Consider the following 16,059-nt stretch of genomic DNA (forward strand, 5'->3'; position numbering starts at 1 on the left):
CAGTCAAATATGGGTATCACCAGTGGCGTGCGGTCAGGGTTAGGTAAGTGAGGTAAGCTCCGCATGCATGCTCAAAAAGGAAGAAAAATAAATCTATTTAATTCATTATATCAATGGTCAATACAATATAAGTTTTATTTTATTTTAGATATAATAGGTATACTCGTCAATAATTATACTTCATTATACATATTATAATGATTTTTGGTAAAAAAAATTAATAAATTATGTATGACCTATATACTGCCGTGCTAAGGAAGAATGCTGTAATTTACCTCCATGCTATTTCGAGAAAAATGACATTTTATAGGTATTTAGTATTTTTTGGTAGTTCTAAAATCTAAACAAATAAATAAAAAAAAAATAATAATAAAATAAATATAAATATAATATTTTTCAAAGTAAAATCCACAGTTTCTTATGGAAAATACCTGATAAATGCAATGGAACTATTCAATTTTATTTTAAATTTTTATTTCACCAAGATATCATTGTTTTGATATTTATACTAAACACGCTATTGATTATATAACGCTATAAATAATCATAGTTACGGCATTTTTGTTTAGGAAAAACTGGTAAAACTGGTAAACGTAATACAGTATTATCTCATTTTTTTTCGATTTACGGCGTTTTTTTTTAGCACGGCAGTATAGGTATGCAATATATTGACAGAAGCGTTTCAGATCTCGATTACCCGGATCGTATCTAGTAAATAGTAAATATGACCGGGTGCGGTAGGGCAGGTTGTTTAATACTATTTTTGCTTGCATGAAAGTTGGCGGGAGGTGCAAAAAGCACAGTCCACCGACCAGGGTTCCATATACTTTAACCGTTTGATGATACAAAGTTTTGCATTACCAATTTTATTTATTTGCTTGTACTTGTATACCATACGATAATAATAATAAAACTTTTTTTGAAACCAAATTTTTAATAATTGGGTTTTTTTATTTTGTATAAATCACAATATTATAATAATCCTAATATTGTTTATAATTTTTTTTATTAATAAACCCAAAAAATATTTAGATTTTTATGATAAAGTTACCAATGCATTTATAAAAAAAAGATCGACGAATGGATTTTATTTATACAAATATATAATAGATAAATAAATACTATACATTATAAAAAACACATTTTTTTTTATTTACCTAAATAATTAATAATTTACCTTTATAAGTAACGGTTTTTTTTTTTTTTGGCGCTTACTCAGCTTCCAATACTACTACACGTCGCTGGGTATCACTAAATATATTTCATGACATATTTTTTTTGATATTAAGACGTTTATTTTACTCTTAATATTACGTTAAGTTGATATAATTGTTTCAGAAAATAGTATATAATATGTATAAGTCATTCATTCAATAAATCGTTATTATATTAAAATTGATGCTTTATTCGATTATCAATTTTAACATTTCACCGTACCTGCAAACTACAGTTTTAATTTCCGGCGCCTGACGAAATCCTATCGTCCTTTCAGATCGTCAAACTCTACAAGTACACTGTTTCCGACTCCGTGGATCTAAAATTATTCTTGACCATGTACGATTCCGCTCTTTTGGCGTTCAGAATACTGATGAGAGACATTGACACCGGAAATCCCAAGACACTTGGTTCACCACATTTTTCTTCGTATTTTTTACGTATGTAATGATGTTTTTTCTCTTGGTAATTATACAACTATTATAAACACATACTCGCCCCTGCGAATTTGCAAATTAGGTTTTATAAATAATAAGCGATCTACCTATTTTTAACAATATTTTGTACAAGGTTACAAAAAAAAATATATGTACAAATAATTTATAAAAATGTATCAAAAAAAAAAAAAAAAGATAACATTTTTACAGTAAAAATATTTTAATATATGATAAAATATTATCACATAATAAAACTACAAGGCTTATTAATTCCTTGAAAAATATTTCTTTCGTGTCACTAAGAAAATATTAGAATTTTAAGTCACTGATGGACGCACATACTTTCACCAAGGAAAATAATATTAAACCACATTTTTGTTTTTCAATGTGTTTAATACAGGCCCCTGCAGTTTATAGATATATGCAATTTTCACTGTGAATAATAATTTTATGGATAAAAAATTCAATAGTTAATTCAAATTTGCTTATAATGTAAAGCTTTTGATTTATTACTTTTAGACTCCACTTATTACATAAGTTCTGTACTTTTTTTTCTGTAAATCATTGTCAGCCTCATCTTTTGTTTTAACTCACGAAAATGAATATTGTTTTTTGTTATTATGCGAAATGATTCACCAAGTATATTATTTCCTCACATTTTTTCATTTACTAATAAATTTATTAAAATAGCGATTTTTTAAACTATTAATTATACTAGTACTTAAAGAACAAATTTCTAAATTCTTGAAATAGTTTTTTCTTATACTTAATGAGTGTTCTATATAGAGATATAAACTACTGTTTTCAATATCTCCATTTTTTACTGTAAATAATTAAGTGAAAATTTAATTTGTACTTAATTTATAATTCGAAAGAAGTTTTCTCAGTTATCAAAATATTAATGGTATTTTAAGCAAAGGATAATAATACAGGTACACTGATGCCAATTTTCCAGAGTTATACTAAAGCTGAGATATACCGATATGGCGCCGTATTTTATGTTTGTTCAATTTCTCCAGGGCGAAGTCGGGTTATCCGGTTAGTCCTTAATAAATTGCAAACAGATTTTATAAATTATATGTATATCAAATAAAATATTTTAAATTCTTATTACTGAGAGCTGATTTATAAATAATGAGATTTCACAAGTTGTAACGACAGTAGCAGATCTACTTGAAAATACATGAACGAAGTTCTTAGAAATGTGATCGTTTCATAGCACGTCTTAATGCAATAAGAATTAAATTATTTCGTAATCGTGTAGAACAGGGCCTGTCAACATTCATTAATACGATTATCATAAGCTTTATTGTTAAAATTAAATTAAATTGGCCCAGCCTTGACATGATGACCGATGTCAATTTTTATCTCTGTACGTAAAACAAATCACACAAACATTGATTAACATGTCTATACAAATGAACAATAATGATTAAAATCGGTATTTGGGTTCTCGTTATACTAAAATATTTTCAGTTATACATAATATATATATATTAATTTACATATAATATCAAGCATTTACATATTATCATGATATTCGTTTAGTATATAAATTAGGTAGGTGACTACCTATTGACAGAATAAAATCATATGTTTACTAGGTAGATATATCAACTTTTGTAAACATTTAGTGGGTAGCAATATAAAATAAATCACAGCAATTGAAACCGTTGTGTCCTGATGTCTGCAATCATTGTCTTAAACGACTTAAGGAATCGGTCGGCGTCGGCTCTGGTAAACACCATTGGGGGCTTAAGTTTAACGACGTTCACATCTGGTCCGTCACTACTGACCAGTATTCTTTCTTCGGTTTTCATTCTGAAACACGATTTGTGTGTTAAAAAAGTGTGTTCTACGAATCATTTAAAAAACCGTTTGATAATATATTGTGTCATTTCAAGCGTATATAAATATCTTGCAGGAACGCATGAGACCGTTATTTTTACAGCAAAACAATTTCACTAGGATACATAATACCCATTCGTCGTTTACATGTAATGTATACTTGAAAAAATCTATAAGCATACTTGTTAAAAATAATTTAATTATCTACCTATTTATACTTAATGCATTTCAAATGGACATTTAAAAACTAATAGTATAATTATTTAAATATATTTTCCGGGGTTTTTTAAATAAAAATAAAAATACTACAATTAAACAATATATTTAAATACGCATTCGTCAATAAGGCGAAAGCTCTTCAGATCTGGAATTTGTCTCTATGAATTATTTTTCATTGATTATAAGTACATTGATTAGTACTTACTATTATTATTTATATTATTTATATTAGAAAAGGTATATTTATAATTTTTTTTTTTTTTAATTCATAAATTCAAACAAAACTGTATACTGTATAGTTTTCTAACAACAAAAAATAATAATATTAGAGCTCTGAGGGTGTCCTACTCACAACAAACAACATTCGGCTCTTATTACCTGTCAACGATCTCACGGGTCTCCGCCGTGGCCGGAGTCTTGGTTTTCGGATCCTTTATCAGTTCTATGCCAACGAACAATCCGACACCGCGGACGTCACCAATCACATCCGGGAATTTTCGTTGCATATTTTCGAGTTCAGATAACAAATACTCGCCAACGTCTTTGGCATTTTCCATCATCAGTTCGTCATCGACGACGTTCATCACAGAAATGGCTATGGCGCACGACACAGGATTCCCACCGTACTGTAAAACCACACGAGAGTTTTTCGCCGTTAACTTGGAATTACATGAACCCAAGTTGGTTTATAGCAGAATTACATCCACTATACAATAATAATCTATTATTGATATATACATAAACATTTTACCAAAAATACATGAAACTACAATAGTCAATAATAGTTATATTCTTTTTCATAGGTTCAAACATACTTTTGTAAATAATGGATAATGAATAATTGTATAAACACGTGTTGTTACGATTATCGCAAATCCAAAATAAGTATGGTCTGTGTACTATTTATGTTGTAACTTGTGATACCGTGTATAATATTTTACATAGTATAGATCATAGAGTAATATAGTAATATCTTAGTACTCTAAGGTAGAGACATACCTAGTAAAAACTGGTCATTATACAATGCCTTGTAGGTAAGCAATGTTGAAATTATCATACATGGCCCGGGAATTTTATGCGATTGCCAATATCAAGTAGATAATTCAAAATATGAAATAATATTTCTAATAATAAAATTGTAAATAATATTTAAACATGACCGCAACTAAAGAAAAATAGATTGTATAAAAAAATATGTTATACTTAATAATATTTAACTAACATTTTTCACACATTTACCATGAAGTTCCATTAATGGATAAATACTTCACTAAAATTTTAATAACCACTTACTCTCACATCACTTTCATTTGTTATAAAAATGTGTACTTTCAGATTGTCAAATACTCGTATGGTTAATAAAAGAAAAATATTTTTATTTTTTTTTTTAATGAGATATTTAATTACTAATACGCATTTTTACTCACCGTATTGAAATATTGAATGCCTGTATCTTCAAAGCTGCGGGCCACAGCTTCTGTAGTGATAACGGCTGCGACCGGATGTCCGTTGCCCATGGGCTTACCCACAGTTACGATGTCAGGTACAACATCCACTCCGTCGAGTTGGAACGCCCAATAATGTGTACCCGATCGGCCAAATCCTACTTGAACTTCGTCAGCAATGCACACACCACCAGCTTCTCGCACATATCTAAAAATCATAAGTGATATTCTATAACTACATTATCCATTGATCGTTGATTCCTTAGGTAACATAGTGTTTATATTCCCGTGTATGGTTTTAATTTAAAATATCGATTACATCAAAACGCGTTTTGAAAAAAAAACTCATATCGCCAATCGATGATTTTTTTTATCTAACTGTAAGTAGGTCTTTAATCTAATAATATCAAATATTCTCAGTTATCATAATTATATTACATTTGTTTAGTACTTATACGTTTTAATATTTTTAAATGATGTTCTATCGGCATAGTGTATATGCAACTTATGGTTTATAATTTAAGTCAAAATATTATACAATTATAAGAAATCATATTAATGTTAACTAATCGTACTTATAGTTTATTCGATAGTGCAACACGATGACAATTCATTAACAAATTAGTAATTACTACATTTGACCTTGGATTCAGATAAAAAAAATATTTTATATGATTAAAACTAACTACGTTTTAATTAATTCAGTATGTTTTTAATAGTATCTAGTATCTACTATATGTAAACAAAAAATAAAAATGTTATTGTTATTTATGTTTTGTCAGTGATCATACTAACAATCAATTAATTTAGTAAGTGGAAAAATTAGTATAGTCGAAACAAATAACGTTTAATTATTTAATATTTGTATTGTCTTTCAAACCCTATTTAGATTAAAGTCACTTACTTATAAACATCTCGTAAGTAATTATGTGGTAATATAATTTGACCACCACAGCTTTGTAAGCTTTCTGCAATGAAAGCGCACACTTTTTGACCACGTTGTTCAATCACATTTTGATCAATAATCTTTTTAACTTCCAGAGCATACAACTTTCCCATATCTTCATCGGGATGATCGTCAGCTCTAATTTTACCTCTATATACATCCGGAACAGGAGCCTATAACATAGTAAAAACATATTGATTTAAAATATATACATAATATATATGGTGTATGTTTGTGTGTGTTCAATACAAATTATAAAACATTATACTGGCTAACGATTAAATTAAAATTAAATTAATTAGGTACCATAAATTAAAATTTAAAGTATTCAGACTTAAAATTTCATATTTTATAAAGATATTGTTGTTCTTAATATTTTTGAATATTTTACAATCGATTAAAATTGATACTTTTAAGAAATGAAAATATCGGGGTATTTTTAAATTATAATCAGGATGATAAAGAATAACCTTGAATATAAAATGTAAAGTTTATAGACTAAAACTTCTAGTTTTATAAAAAAAAAAACTCAAAAACCTGTATAAACATTATTCTATACATAATAGTATGGCGAAACTCAAAAATAGATATTTTAAATAAATATTAATGAACATTCTTTTATGATAAATAATAAATCTAAGACAAACTAGAATGAAGTCAAAACAATTTATTATACATACTATTATAGAATGTTTTTTTTAATACATACTATATGCACGTGATCTGGTTTTTTTGGTGCGTTTGGTAAATTCAGCTTGTATGGTGAAATATCAATCAGTGAAGTCAAGTGACCATGGTATGCACTAAAACATGTAAAAATATTTTTTTAAACTCTAAGTTATAACGTATTAACAAAATTAATGGGTATTTATTTATCAAACTTCTAATTTTTAACGATATAAAATCAATAGTTAACAAGATACATAACAATAATTTATATTTATATTATATTTATACATAAATTAAGGACTAATAGGATCGTAGGTATATTATGTCATTATAAACTTTTAAGTCATAAACTAAAATATTAAATTCAATACAAGTATAAAACTCGTTTTAATAGGATAATAATTTTTAATTGTATTAAAATATTGAACTATATATCCATAAATATATATGTCGAGTGATTCATTTAACAGTAAACACTAAATTATCTCAACAGGTATTAACGATTTTAAAACATTCATTTTTCCCAGTATTCTAAATCAGTTTATATTTTTTAAGAATCAGTATACACATAAAAACCAAATCTAACCTTTAAATGATTAATTAATCCATAAAGATTAGAAGAACAGAATAGTGGACCAACATATTTCCATTTTCCAAAACCTTGTGCTACTAAACTTTAGTTAGTTAAACACGTTTGAAATTAATATTTTATATAATTAAATATTCAAAAAAATATATTCTGTTTTGAAATATGGAATTAAAAATATTTGGTTTATTTGATTTAATTCAAAAAAGTAAAAATTATAATCAAGGTCGGGATAAAACTCCATTAAAATTAATAAAATATCCACTATAAACACAAGTTAAAAATTATTTTCTTATAATTTAAAAAATTAATAAATAAATTTAATAATCGTATTTTATTTAACCTACAACAGTGAATTTTTTTCAAGAAGAAGTTTTAAATTTTAAAATACTAAAATAGAAGTGTTATTATTGCCTCTTTAACTATTTGTAAATAGGTATAACAATAAAAATGGTGATTTTCTAATAAAATTTAAATTCCCTTCAAAACTAAACTGTGAAAAAGTTCTAAAATGTTCTAAAATGCCCTAAAAATCTTGTTACTTATCGATTAATTAAACAGCATTACCTAAAACAAATGATTCACTCACGAACCTACCGGCTTTTAAATAGCCAAAAATGAAATATTGCACCAAAATTCTAGCCACACTTATAAATATAACAATAAAGAATACACAGAACAAAAATACAGTTTAGTAATATCTTCGACCTATATAAAAAGTATCAAACAACGCGTCAATATATATCGAGATAATGAGTGTTTACTATTAAAAGAATAACTCAGTCACCAGTATATTATAATTAATAGGAAATGTGAAATAGTAATTTGGTTGACTAATACATTAGTGGTAACTATAATGTACTTATAAGCGCCATAGTATAGTGACTGGAAACTGACTGCATCATAAATCATAGTTTACTACAAAGGTAAACACTGAAAAAATAAGACTACTTTTCAAATTCTGTGCAAAACTACGAAGTATTATCATATGTAGTAAATTTAACATGTATAATGTATAATATAATTATACATTATAAGGGTGTGACTTCTATTTTTATATATACTATTCGTGAAACTATCGTCATAATATAATACTGCAACTAATAGTCAAATCTTGAATACACTGCAACAACTTACATCAAAGAACCCACAACATATAATATACCATAATATACATTAAGACTCAACAATAAATTGAATCATTTAAAATTATAATTAAATACATTATATTATTTTTTTAACAATAATGATTAATTATAATTTTAATTGTTGATGTCAATAGATAAGTAGCTAGGTATTAATATTAACCTTTCACGCCTTAAACATGAAAAATAGGTTTTATTATTATAAATAGGATAACCATATCACTCCTATCTTAATGCATACAAAGATAACATGCATATTATACATTTATACATACGTAATTGCAATCTCAGCAGTAATATAATTTAAATTTATATTAATAATTTAACTCGGACTTAATCAGTATAGCACAACAAAATATGATGAACTGTGAAATAGTCAATAAAACAAACTGTATTATTGTTAAACAAAATAATGTTTAGCAAATAACAACAATACAATTTATCAAATAATATGTTTTTCTATTTATTATTGATTTATTGAACCCCATAACAGATTAAAATTAAAATTGGTGATAACTTTATTTTGTAAGTAATATATTAAACAATTTAACGATATGAATAAAATAAAAATAAAACTATTCACTGATAAAAAAACTTAACTATTATAATAGTATAACATACGAATATACCTACCTAATTAATTATTTGCAATAGTTAGGTGAATACTAATATTATTTTAAAATATTCATATTGTTAAATTCTGGAAAATTGCCCAAAATTGAGCAGAAGGTTATAAAATGTAAAATTATATTGCCCGAATCAACTATTTATATATAATATATATCCTAAAAATAATTTAGACAAATCATAATACTATCAAAGAATGAATTTTTTGTCAACAAAAACATTCATTATCTCGGCCAATCTTATTTTTATAAATATAAATAAAAGTATTTAATAAAAATATACATAAATAAATATTATAAAAACCGAATGTATTACATATTTTATTTTAATAATTATATTTTAAATTGTATTAAATAAATAATTATAATATATTTATTGATAATTGTGTTCAAAATGTTGCTACCTACACTTTATACATATAAATAGTTTAAAAAATATATTTATATATAAATATAAGTAAGTAATACTAAGTATTTAATATATTCTGTATATTATATAGAATATTTTTTGGACGCTTTTTTAAGAATGTTCACAGGAGACCATAATATATCTAGCCGATCCTGAATAGATAGGTATAATTGTCTAATACCAGTATTATCTATCTGCAAATATCACGTAGATAACATTTTTGGATAATTTATATTCCACCAGAATAAACTCCTATCACTTAGGATAGCAGATAATCTACCTTTTAGTTTTAAGTATAATTGGTGATAAAATATTATAAATATTATGCATTGATTACATACATACACTTTTCTTTTTTAAAAATGGTAGTCAATAAAGAGCGCTTTTTCACTTATATATTAGTTAGGTAACTATAGGTATTATTTTTACTTATTACAAATTATATAAGATGATATTTTATATTTTAACTTTGCATGTGTAATTGTATATAATTTATAATTTTTATCATTTATATAATATATTTTTAAAAAAGTATTAAAATAAATTATGATTTTAGTTAGTTTTTTTTAATTACTTTTAACTATTCCAGAGATATATTGCTAATACTCGTATTTTATATTTAAATAACATATGAATTGAAACCACTACAACAAAAATTCGTTTTAAAAACTTATTTACTTCAAAATGTTATCAAAAAATAAAACCTTGTTTTACAAAATTTGAATCTTATAACCAAAGTGATGAGTCTTATAACGGTTATAACCGAATTGTTTTAATGTACCTACTCGTATTTTTTTATTAAATTCTATGGTAGATCACCTGCCACACAAATGTCTAAATATTATGTCCACCTATGAACAACGGATGTAGTGAGGCATAAACTTTTATAATTATTAATTCATTATTAAATTATAAAACATTACAGCAGAGTATACTGTATACTCATTATTAGTTACTTACTGATCCAAAGTGATGACGTCGGTGTTGCCGGTGTGTTGACGAGCCAACCTTAATGCCAAGTCATTTGCTTCGGAACCAGAATTGACAAAGAAACAGACGGATAACGGTTCCGGCATTTTCGATACTATCTTCTCCGCACATACCACCAGATTATCATGCAGGAACCTACTGTTGGTGTTCAACTGTTGCATTTGTTCCACGCCCGCTCTCACTACGTCCGGATGACAGTGGCCAACTGTAAACAACACGTATAATAGACGTTAAACATAAATAAAATATAATATTTTTTTTTATACGGAAAATTATGTTTAAAAGGCTAGACATGAAAATTGCACAATGCCACGCCATACAAAGCAGCTCATCACTTCATTTAAGAACCACAAAGATGATTCTTTCTTGTACATTTTTTACCACTACCAGAATAAAGACTCAGAAAAAAATTATTTATCTTTGTATGAAAAACAATTTTCAAAAAATTTAAAAAATACATTTTCATTCACCAAATAATAAATGTTGGACAACTTTCTTTGCATAGAAAATATAAGCTAATTATTCTTATTTTTCAAATAAAATTCATAAAAAAAACATAGTGCCTCCCTAGGTGTTTGGTGTTAATCAAGACCGTAGCTGGAAAAAAATTTTTTTTGGGGGGAGAAAGTTTAAATCAAATAATATTTTCATTTTAGGTAATTATAAAAAAAAACAACTTATATAAATTAAATTTATTAACTGTAAAATATTTCGGAGGGTGAACCCCAAAATCCCCCTCATAACGGCCTTGGTGTCAGTAATATCTTGGACCCTATTCGGCAATGCCCGTGAGTTATATAAAATAGCCTTCGTATATTGATCAATATAAAGTATATAATATTTAATCGTAAACTATAGATGAAATACCATGACTAGATTAAGCACTGATTATTGTTTATATATTTGGATTAGTTAGTGTGTTTGTTTGTTTATTCTCATCAGCCTTTTTATTCTTGCAATGGGATAGTCATTAGACTAAGGCAGCCCTTAGTAACTTAGTACAGTAGAAACCGATTTGTAATTTGCAAAAAAAATTTTGGAAGTCGATAATATACTACAAAAATAATTTCACTCCGAGAGACAGCACGGAAATTGTCTAATTTGGATGGTCAAGACTCCTATGATGTACGTGTATACAAAAATGTAAAACACGGAAGTGCAAGTGCAAAGCAGCAGAGCAACTATTCAAAATGTCACGGAAGCAATATAGGTGATAATAAGTGATATAAAAATATTATATTTTCCAATAATATAAATATAAATTATTCATTAATCATTATATGTTGACAACGATTAAATATTATTTTTTCGGTACTGCACATCAATATACGAAGGCCATTTTATACAACGCTTGGACATTGTAGAAAACGCCCGAATTGTCTACTTTGTCCGTAACATATATTTATATATATATGTCAATTGACAATTATTAATTATAATGTACACCTAATATTATAACCCATTATGATTTTACTTTTTTTTCTATTAGGTATAATTAACGGTCGGATTGGTTAACCAAAACATAAATTAAATTTGGCAAGTCCGGAATATTCAGAATTCGTTTAATTTATGAATTATATTATATTTATATAATTATGTGGGTATATAACTAGACAAATAAAGTAAGTATACCTACCCTATCTAAAGTAGATAACTACCTACGCACATAAAATGTGTTTGCTAATGACATAAATATGCCATTCCTATACGATCTTTAGTCTATACTCTATATATAGTTATCAATAATTATCATAGGTACTTGGGTAAATGCAGTAGTATTCTAAACGTAAGTACCTACTAATAATATCTATAATAAATACATTAATTCTACATTATAAATAAATATCTAATAAGAACATAGATATAGGTACTTAAGTACAACTAGATATAATAATATAATTAATCTTTTAATTTTCACTATCGCAGCTCTATACTATTACAAATAAATTATAATAATGAATAATAATACTTTTATTCAGATAAGGAAACAATAAACAAAAATGTATAATTTTTAGAATTAAAAATTAATAGTAGGTACTTATCAACTTTCCTCCTATCACTCGTAGGTATCTGAATTTTTTTTTATCATAATGTGGTGTTGTAATTTGTACACAATATTAAACATTTTACAATTAAAATTCTATTCAAAATAAAATAAAAATGAGGAAGTTTCTTTATACCTAGTAAATTTAAACCGTACCTACTTCGTTGTTAATTAGGACAGTAATTAATGTATGCCTAAACTTGAATTCAACAAAAATCAATGATTACGAAAAACGATCCTGAGTAGAACTAAAGACACCGTCTCAGAATATATTTACTATTATCAAGCTAACATACACTGTCACTAATTACTTAATTTATTTCTATAGATATTTTATAGTAAAACTTTTTTACTATTAGACAGACGGTACGATACATTGAGTATATTATTATACTCTTAAAATATGTTAAACTTATGTATAAAAAATATAAACCAAAAAATAGTTTGTAAAATTATATTATAATGTAGGTACCTATTACATTTTAATAGGATTCATTCATTTTTAAGGCCTATAAACTATGATAATTATTTATTAATAATTAACAAAAATTAAGACAACATTCTATTCAAACACTGAGTAGAAAACGAGCGTTGTTCAATAGTATAGATAAAACAATAACGCATATATATATATATATATATATCAGTTGTGAAAATACGTTAGAAAAAAAGTTCTTATTATTCGAATTTAATTTATTTCTTTATTATGATTTTATTGATAAGATTATTAGTGAATGATATAGGTACGGAGGACCAAATAATACATCCTTAAAATTGTCAATTTACTGTATAAGTTATTATTTTATTACCACGAAACAGAATTCGAACACACTTATAATATAGTTACCTATATGTATACTGTAGGTATAGCTAAGAATACCCAAACATACCGATGAATTGGATACTTGTAATTAATTTGAAAATTATTTTATGGATGAATAAGTATATTATACAATATGATAATTGTAAAACATGCATGTGACGCTTTTTACGATAAAAAATACCATCACATTGTAAAACTAATACCTCAACCGGAATCTATGTCTGCGATGGTGTGATTAAATTTTCCAATCAATGTTTGCACAAAAAAAAATTTATTAAGACCGTTGTACCTACCATACACTACATTTTATAAGAACATATTACCTAGGTATTTATTATGTACATATTAAATCAATTAGTAATGATCCACGAATTATTCTATTGTCGTGATGCAAATATTTTGTTAGTGTCTACCCCATTAAACTTTCATAAATATGACTTTTTCAGCCTACATCCTACAAATGTTTATTAAGCCATACCATGGGCAACGTTATTGATGCAATCCAAGTATTCTCTTCCGTCTTGATCGTACAGATATTGTGCTTGACCGCGAACGATTTTCAAAGGACTCTTCTTATAAAACAATTCGCAAGATTTCCTAAAAAATATACATAAGCAAACCTATTTGTATACAAAGAATATTTTTGTGTCAATCAAAAATTAATAAGATTAATAAATTTAAAAAAAAACTATATTTACAATTTTATAATGATATATACATAATCGTACATGGCTAAAATTAATTTTAAAAAGTGGAAGTTATAACATTGGTGAAAACTTAGCCCAAAATAAACAAGTCAAAAAATGTAAAATGCTTTTACTTTTCAGAAAATATAATCATTGATTGTTATTAATGAATATAAATGTGTACATCGATTTTTAAAAAAAATTAAGATAAGTTACACCTAGTTAAAAATATTTGTTTCATTTCTTATCTAATTTATGATTAATTAATAATAATTATAAAAAATTAGTAATTAAAAATCACGTGTAGCCCAACTTATGTAATATTTATGCTTAAGAAGTATTATAAATTTAAAAATTTTCATTTTTATGATATACTGATTAGGTATTCAGTTGTATTGATAGGTAATTGTCCATAAAGCGAATTAATAAATTAATTTTTTGGTTGATAAACAATCAAAAAAAAAAAATCATCTAACACGCTATTATTGATTCCCTATATAATATGTGTTATGTATCTATATATAGAATTAAATTTAGTTAGTGTACAAGTCTAAAAAGAGAAATATTTAATTAAAAAAATAACTGCCCTAACCTAACCTACCTAAAGTAAAATTTCATTTTGAAAAAGTTATTATTTCTTAATATTAAATTTAAATTCGACCTATTGAGGTGTAGTTGCAAGTAATGGGTTTTTTATGATTGGCTTAAGTTGTAATCATTGAAAAAAACCGATAGTTATTATCAATGTATTTAACTTTTAAATACACAAATTAATCATATTATTTTTCAATTTATGAAATTTAAATAACTACAAATACCTACCCAGTATGCGCGCGACAGTCATATGATATTAATAAATACGACAAAAATATTGGACAATTGTCAAAAAAAACAAATTAACTCGTAAACTACATATTAAAAATAGTACTTACCCGATATATTTATTACGTAGATCGATTGTTTCGGTGAATGTGAGCTTTTTATTTTCCATTGTTACTTAGTGAAGTTATATATTCTTAAGTATTAAGAAGTTACCTAGTTAAACTGATCAAAACCAATAAAGTATACAGCTCTGTTCACGAGCGTTTTAATACTGTATGTTAGTAAATTATAATTACATACTCATAGATTTACGAAATGTTAACAGAGTGGATGACCTTCAAAACATAATCAAAACAAGTTATCACACACAACAATAATATATGTATAATCACATAATAGTATTAATCTATCATAAATGGTAATATTGAATATTTATTTTATTATGTATTTAAAAAAATATATATATTGTTTAATATTACAACCTCCGTGGTTATTTAGATAGACTCAATAATAGTAATAATAATAATAACCATAATTATAAAAAAAAAAAATTCTAGAACATATAAAATACTGAGTGGCAGACATAGTTATAATAAAATATAATACCTAATTAAAAGTCAAATGGAGTGTAAGTTTTCAAGAATATCGCTTTTAAAAAATATATTTTATTAAAAGTTACATATAGTCATATATATGTAACTTTTTCATTGTAATTAATAACTAACTCACTTTTTTGTAACTTACAACAGGACATTAACAGAACAATAATTATGTTTAACTTACTACTCCACTTCACTATTAAAAAAATAGGGTATATCCGTACAGCTTAATGTAGATGGCAATATTTGGTGATCATCTGTTAACTTAGATCTTCAATTTACATAAAACAATTTATGGTTACAATAAAGAAAATTGAAAAATAATTAATGATAATAGTGTCATAATTCATAACAAATCTTGATATAAAATTGAATGATTATACAGAGTGTTAGACAGAATATACAATATTGCAGGTACAATTATATCATCATGGTATATAAAACAAAAAAATATATATTCCAAACGAGCCTATATAATGATTAAATAATATAAACCTATTTATATGATCATTTGTTAAACACTCAGTATAATATAATTAATGGAATAAAA

At 25.6% G+C, this 16,059-nt stretch overlaps 1 protein-coding gene across 2 annotated transcripts; it reads right to left on the reverse strand.

Moving 5' to 3' along the window:
• Window positions 1–2,942: 2,942 nt before the first annotated feature.
• LOC114128260 (alanine--glyoxylate aminotransferase 2-like) lies at window positions 2,943–15,197 on the reverse strand. Of its 2 annotated transcripts, XM_027992735.2 has the most exons (8): window positions 15,021–15,197; window positions 13,881–13,999; window positions 10,506–10,740; window positions 6,820–6,913; window positions 6,069–6,283; window positions 5,147–5,372; window positions 4,098–4,345; window positions 2,943–3,473 (listed from the first exon to the last, which is right to left on the reverse strand). In XM_027992735.2, the coding sequence occupies exons 1-8, from the start codon at window positions 15,077–15,079 to the stop codon at window positions 3,308–3,310; spliced, it is 1,362 nt and encodes a 453-aa protein (XP_027848536.2). In that variant the 5' UTR covers window positions 15,080–15,197; the 3' UTR covers window positions 2,943–3,307. The 2 variants fall into 2 exon arrangements, with proteins under 2 accessions (XP_027848536.2, XP_027848537.2); XM_027992736.2 differs by lacking the exon at window positions 13,881–13,999 and having other exon boundaries at window positions 15,021–15,169.
• Window positions 15,198–16,059: the final 862 nt, after the last annotated feature.

This window comes from Aphis gossypii, chromosome 2 (genome assembly GCF_020184175.1).
Source record: "Aphis gossypii isolate Hap1 chromosome 2, ASM2018417v2, whole genome shotgun sequence".
NCBI classification, from domain to species: Eukaryota; Metazoa; Arthropoda; class Insecta; order Hemiptera; family Aphididae; genus Aphis; species Aphis gossypii.

Bases quoted from the DNA above. Each gene is read 5' to 3' on its own strand.
- LOC114128260 (XM_027992735.2), bottom strand. From the start codon at position 15,079: ATGGAAAATAAAAAGCTCACATTCACCGAAACAATCGATCTACGTAAT. The intron at 6,914-10,505 runs GTAAGTAACTAA...TACATGTTTTAG, and splicing joins GACGTCATCACTTTGGATCA to TGCATACCATGGTCACTTGA. The intron at 6,284-6,819 runs GTATGTATTAAA...ACTATGTTATAG, and splicing joins AACCAGATCACGTGCATATA to GCTCCTGTTCCGGATGTATA.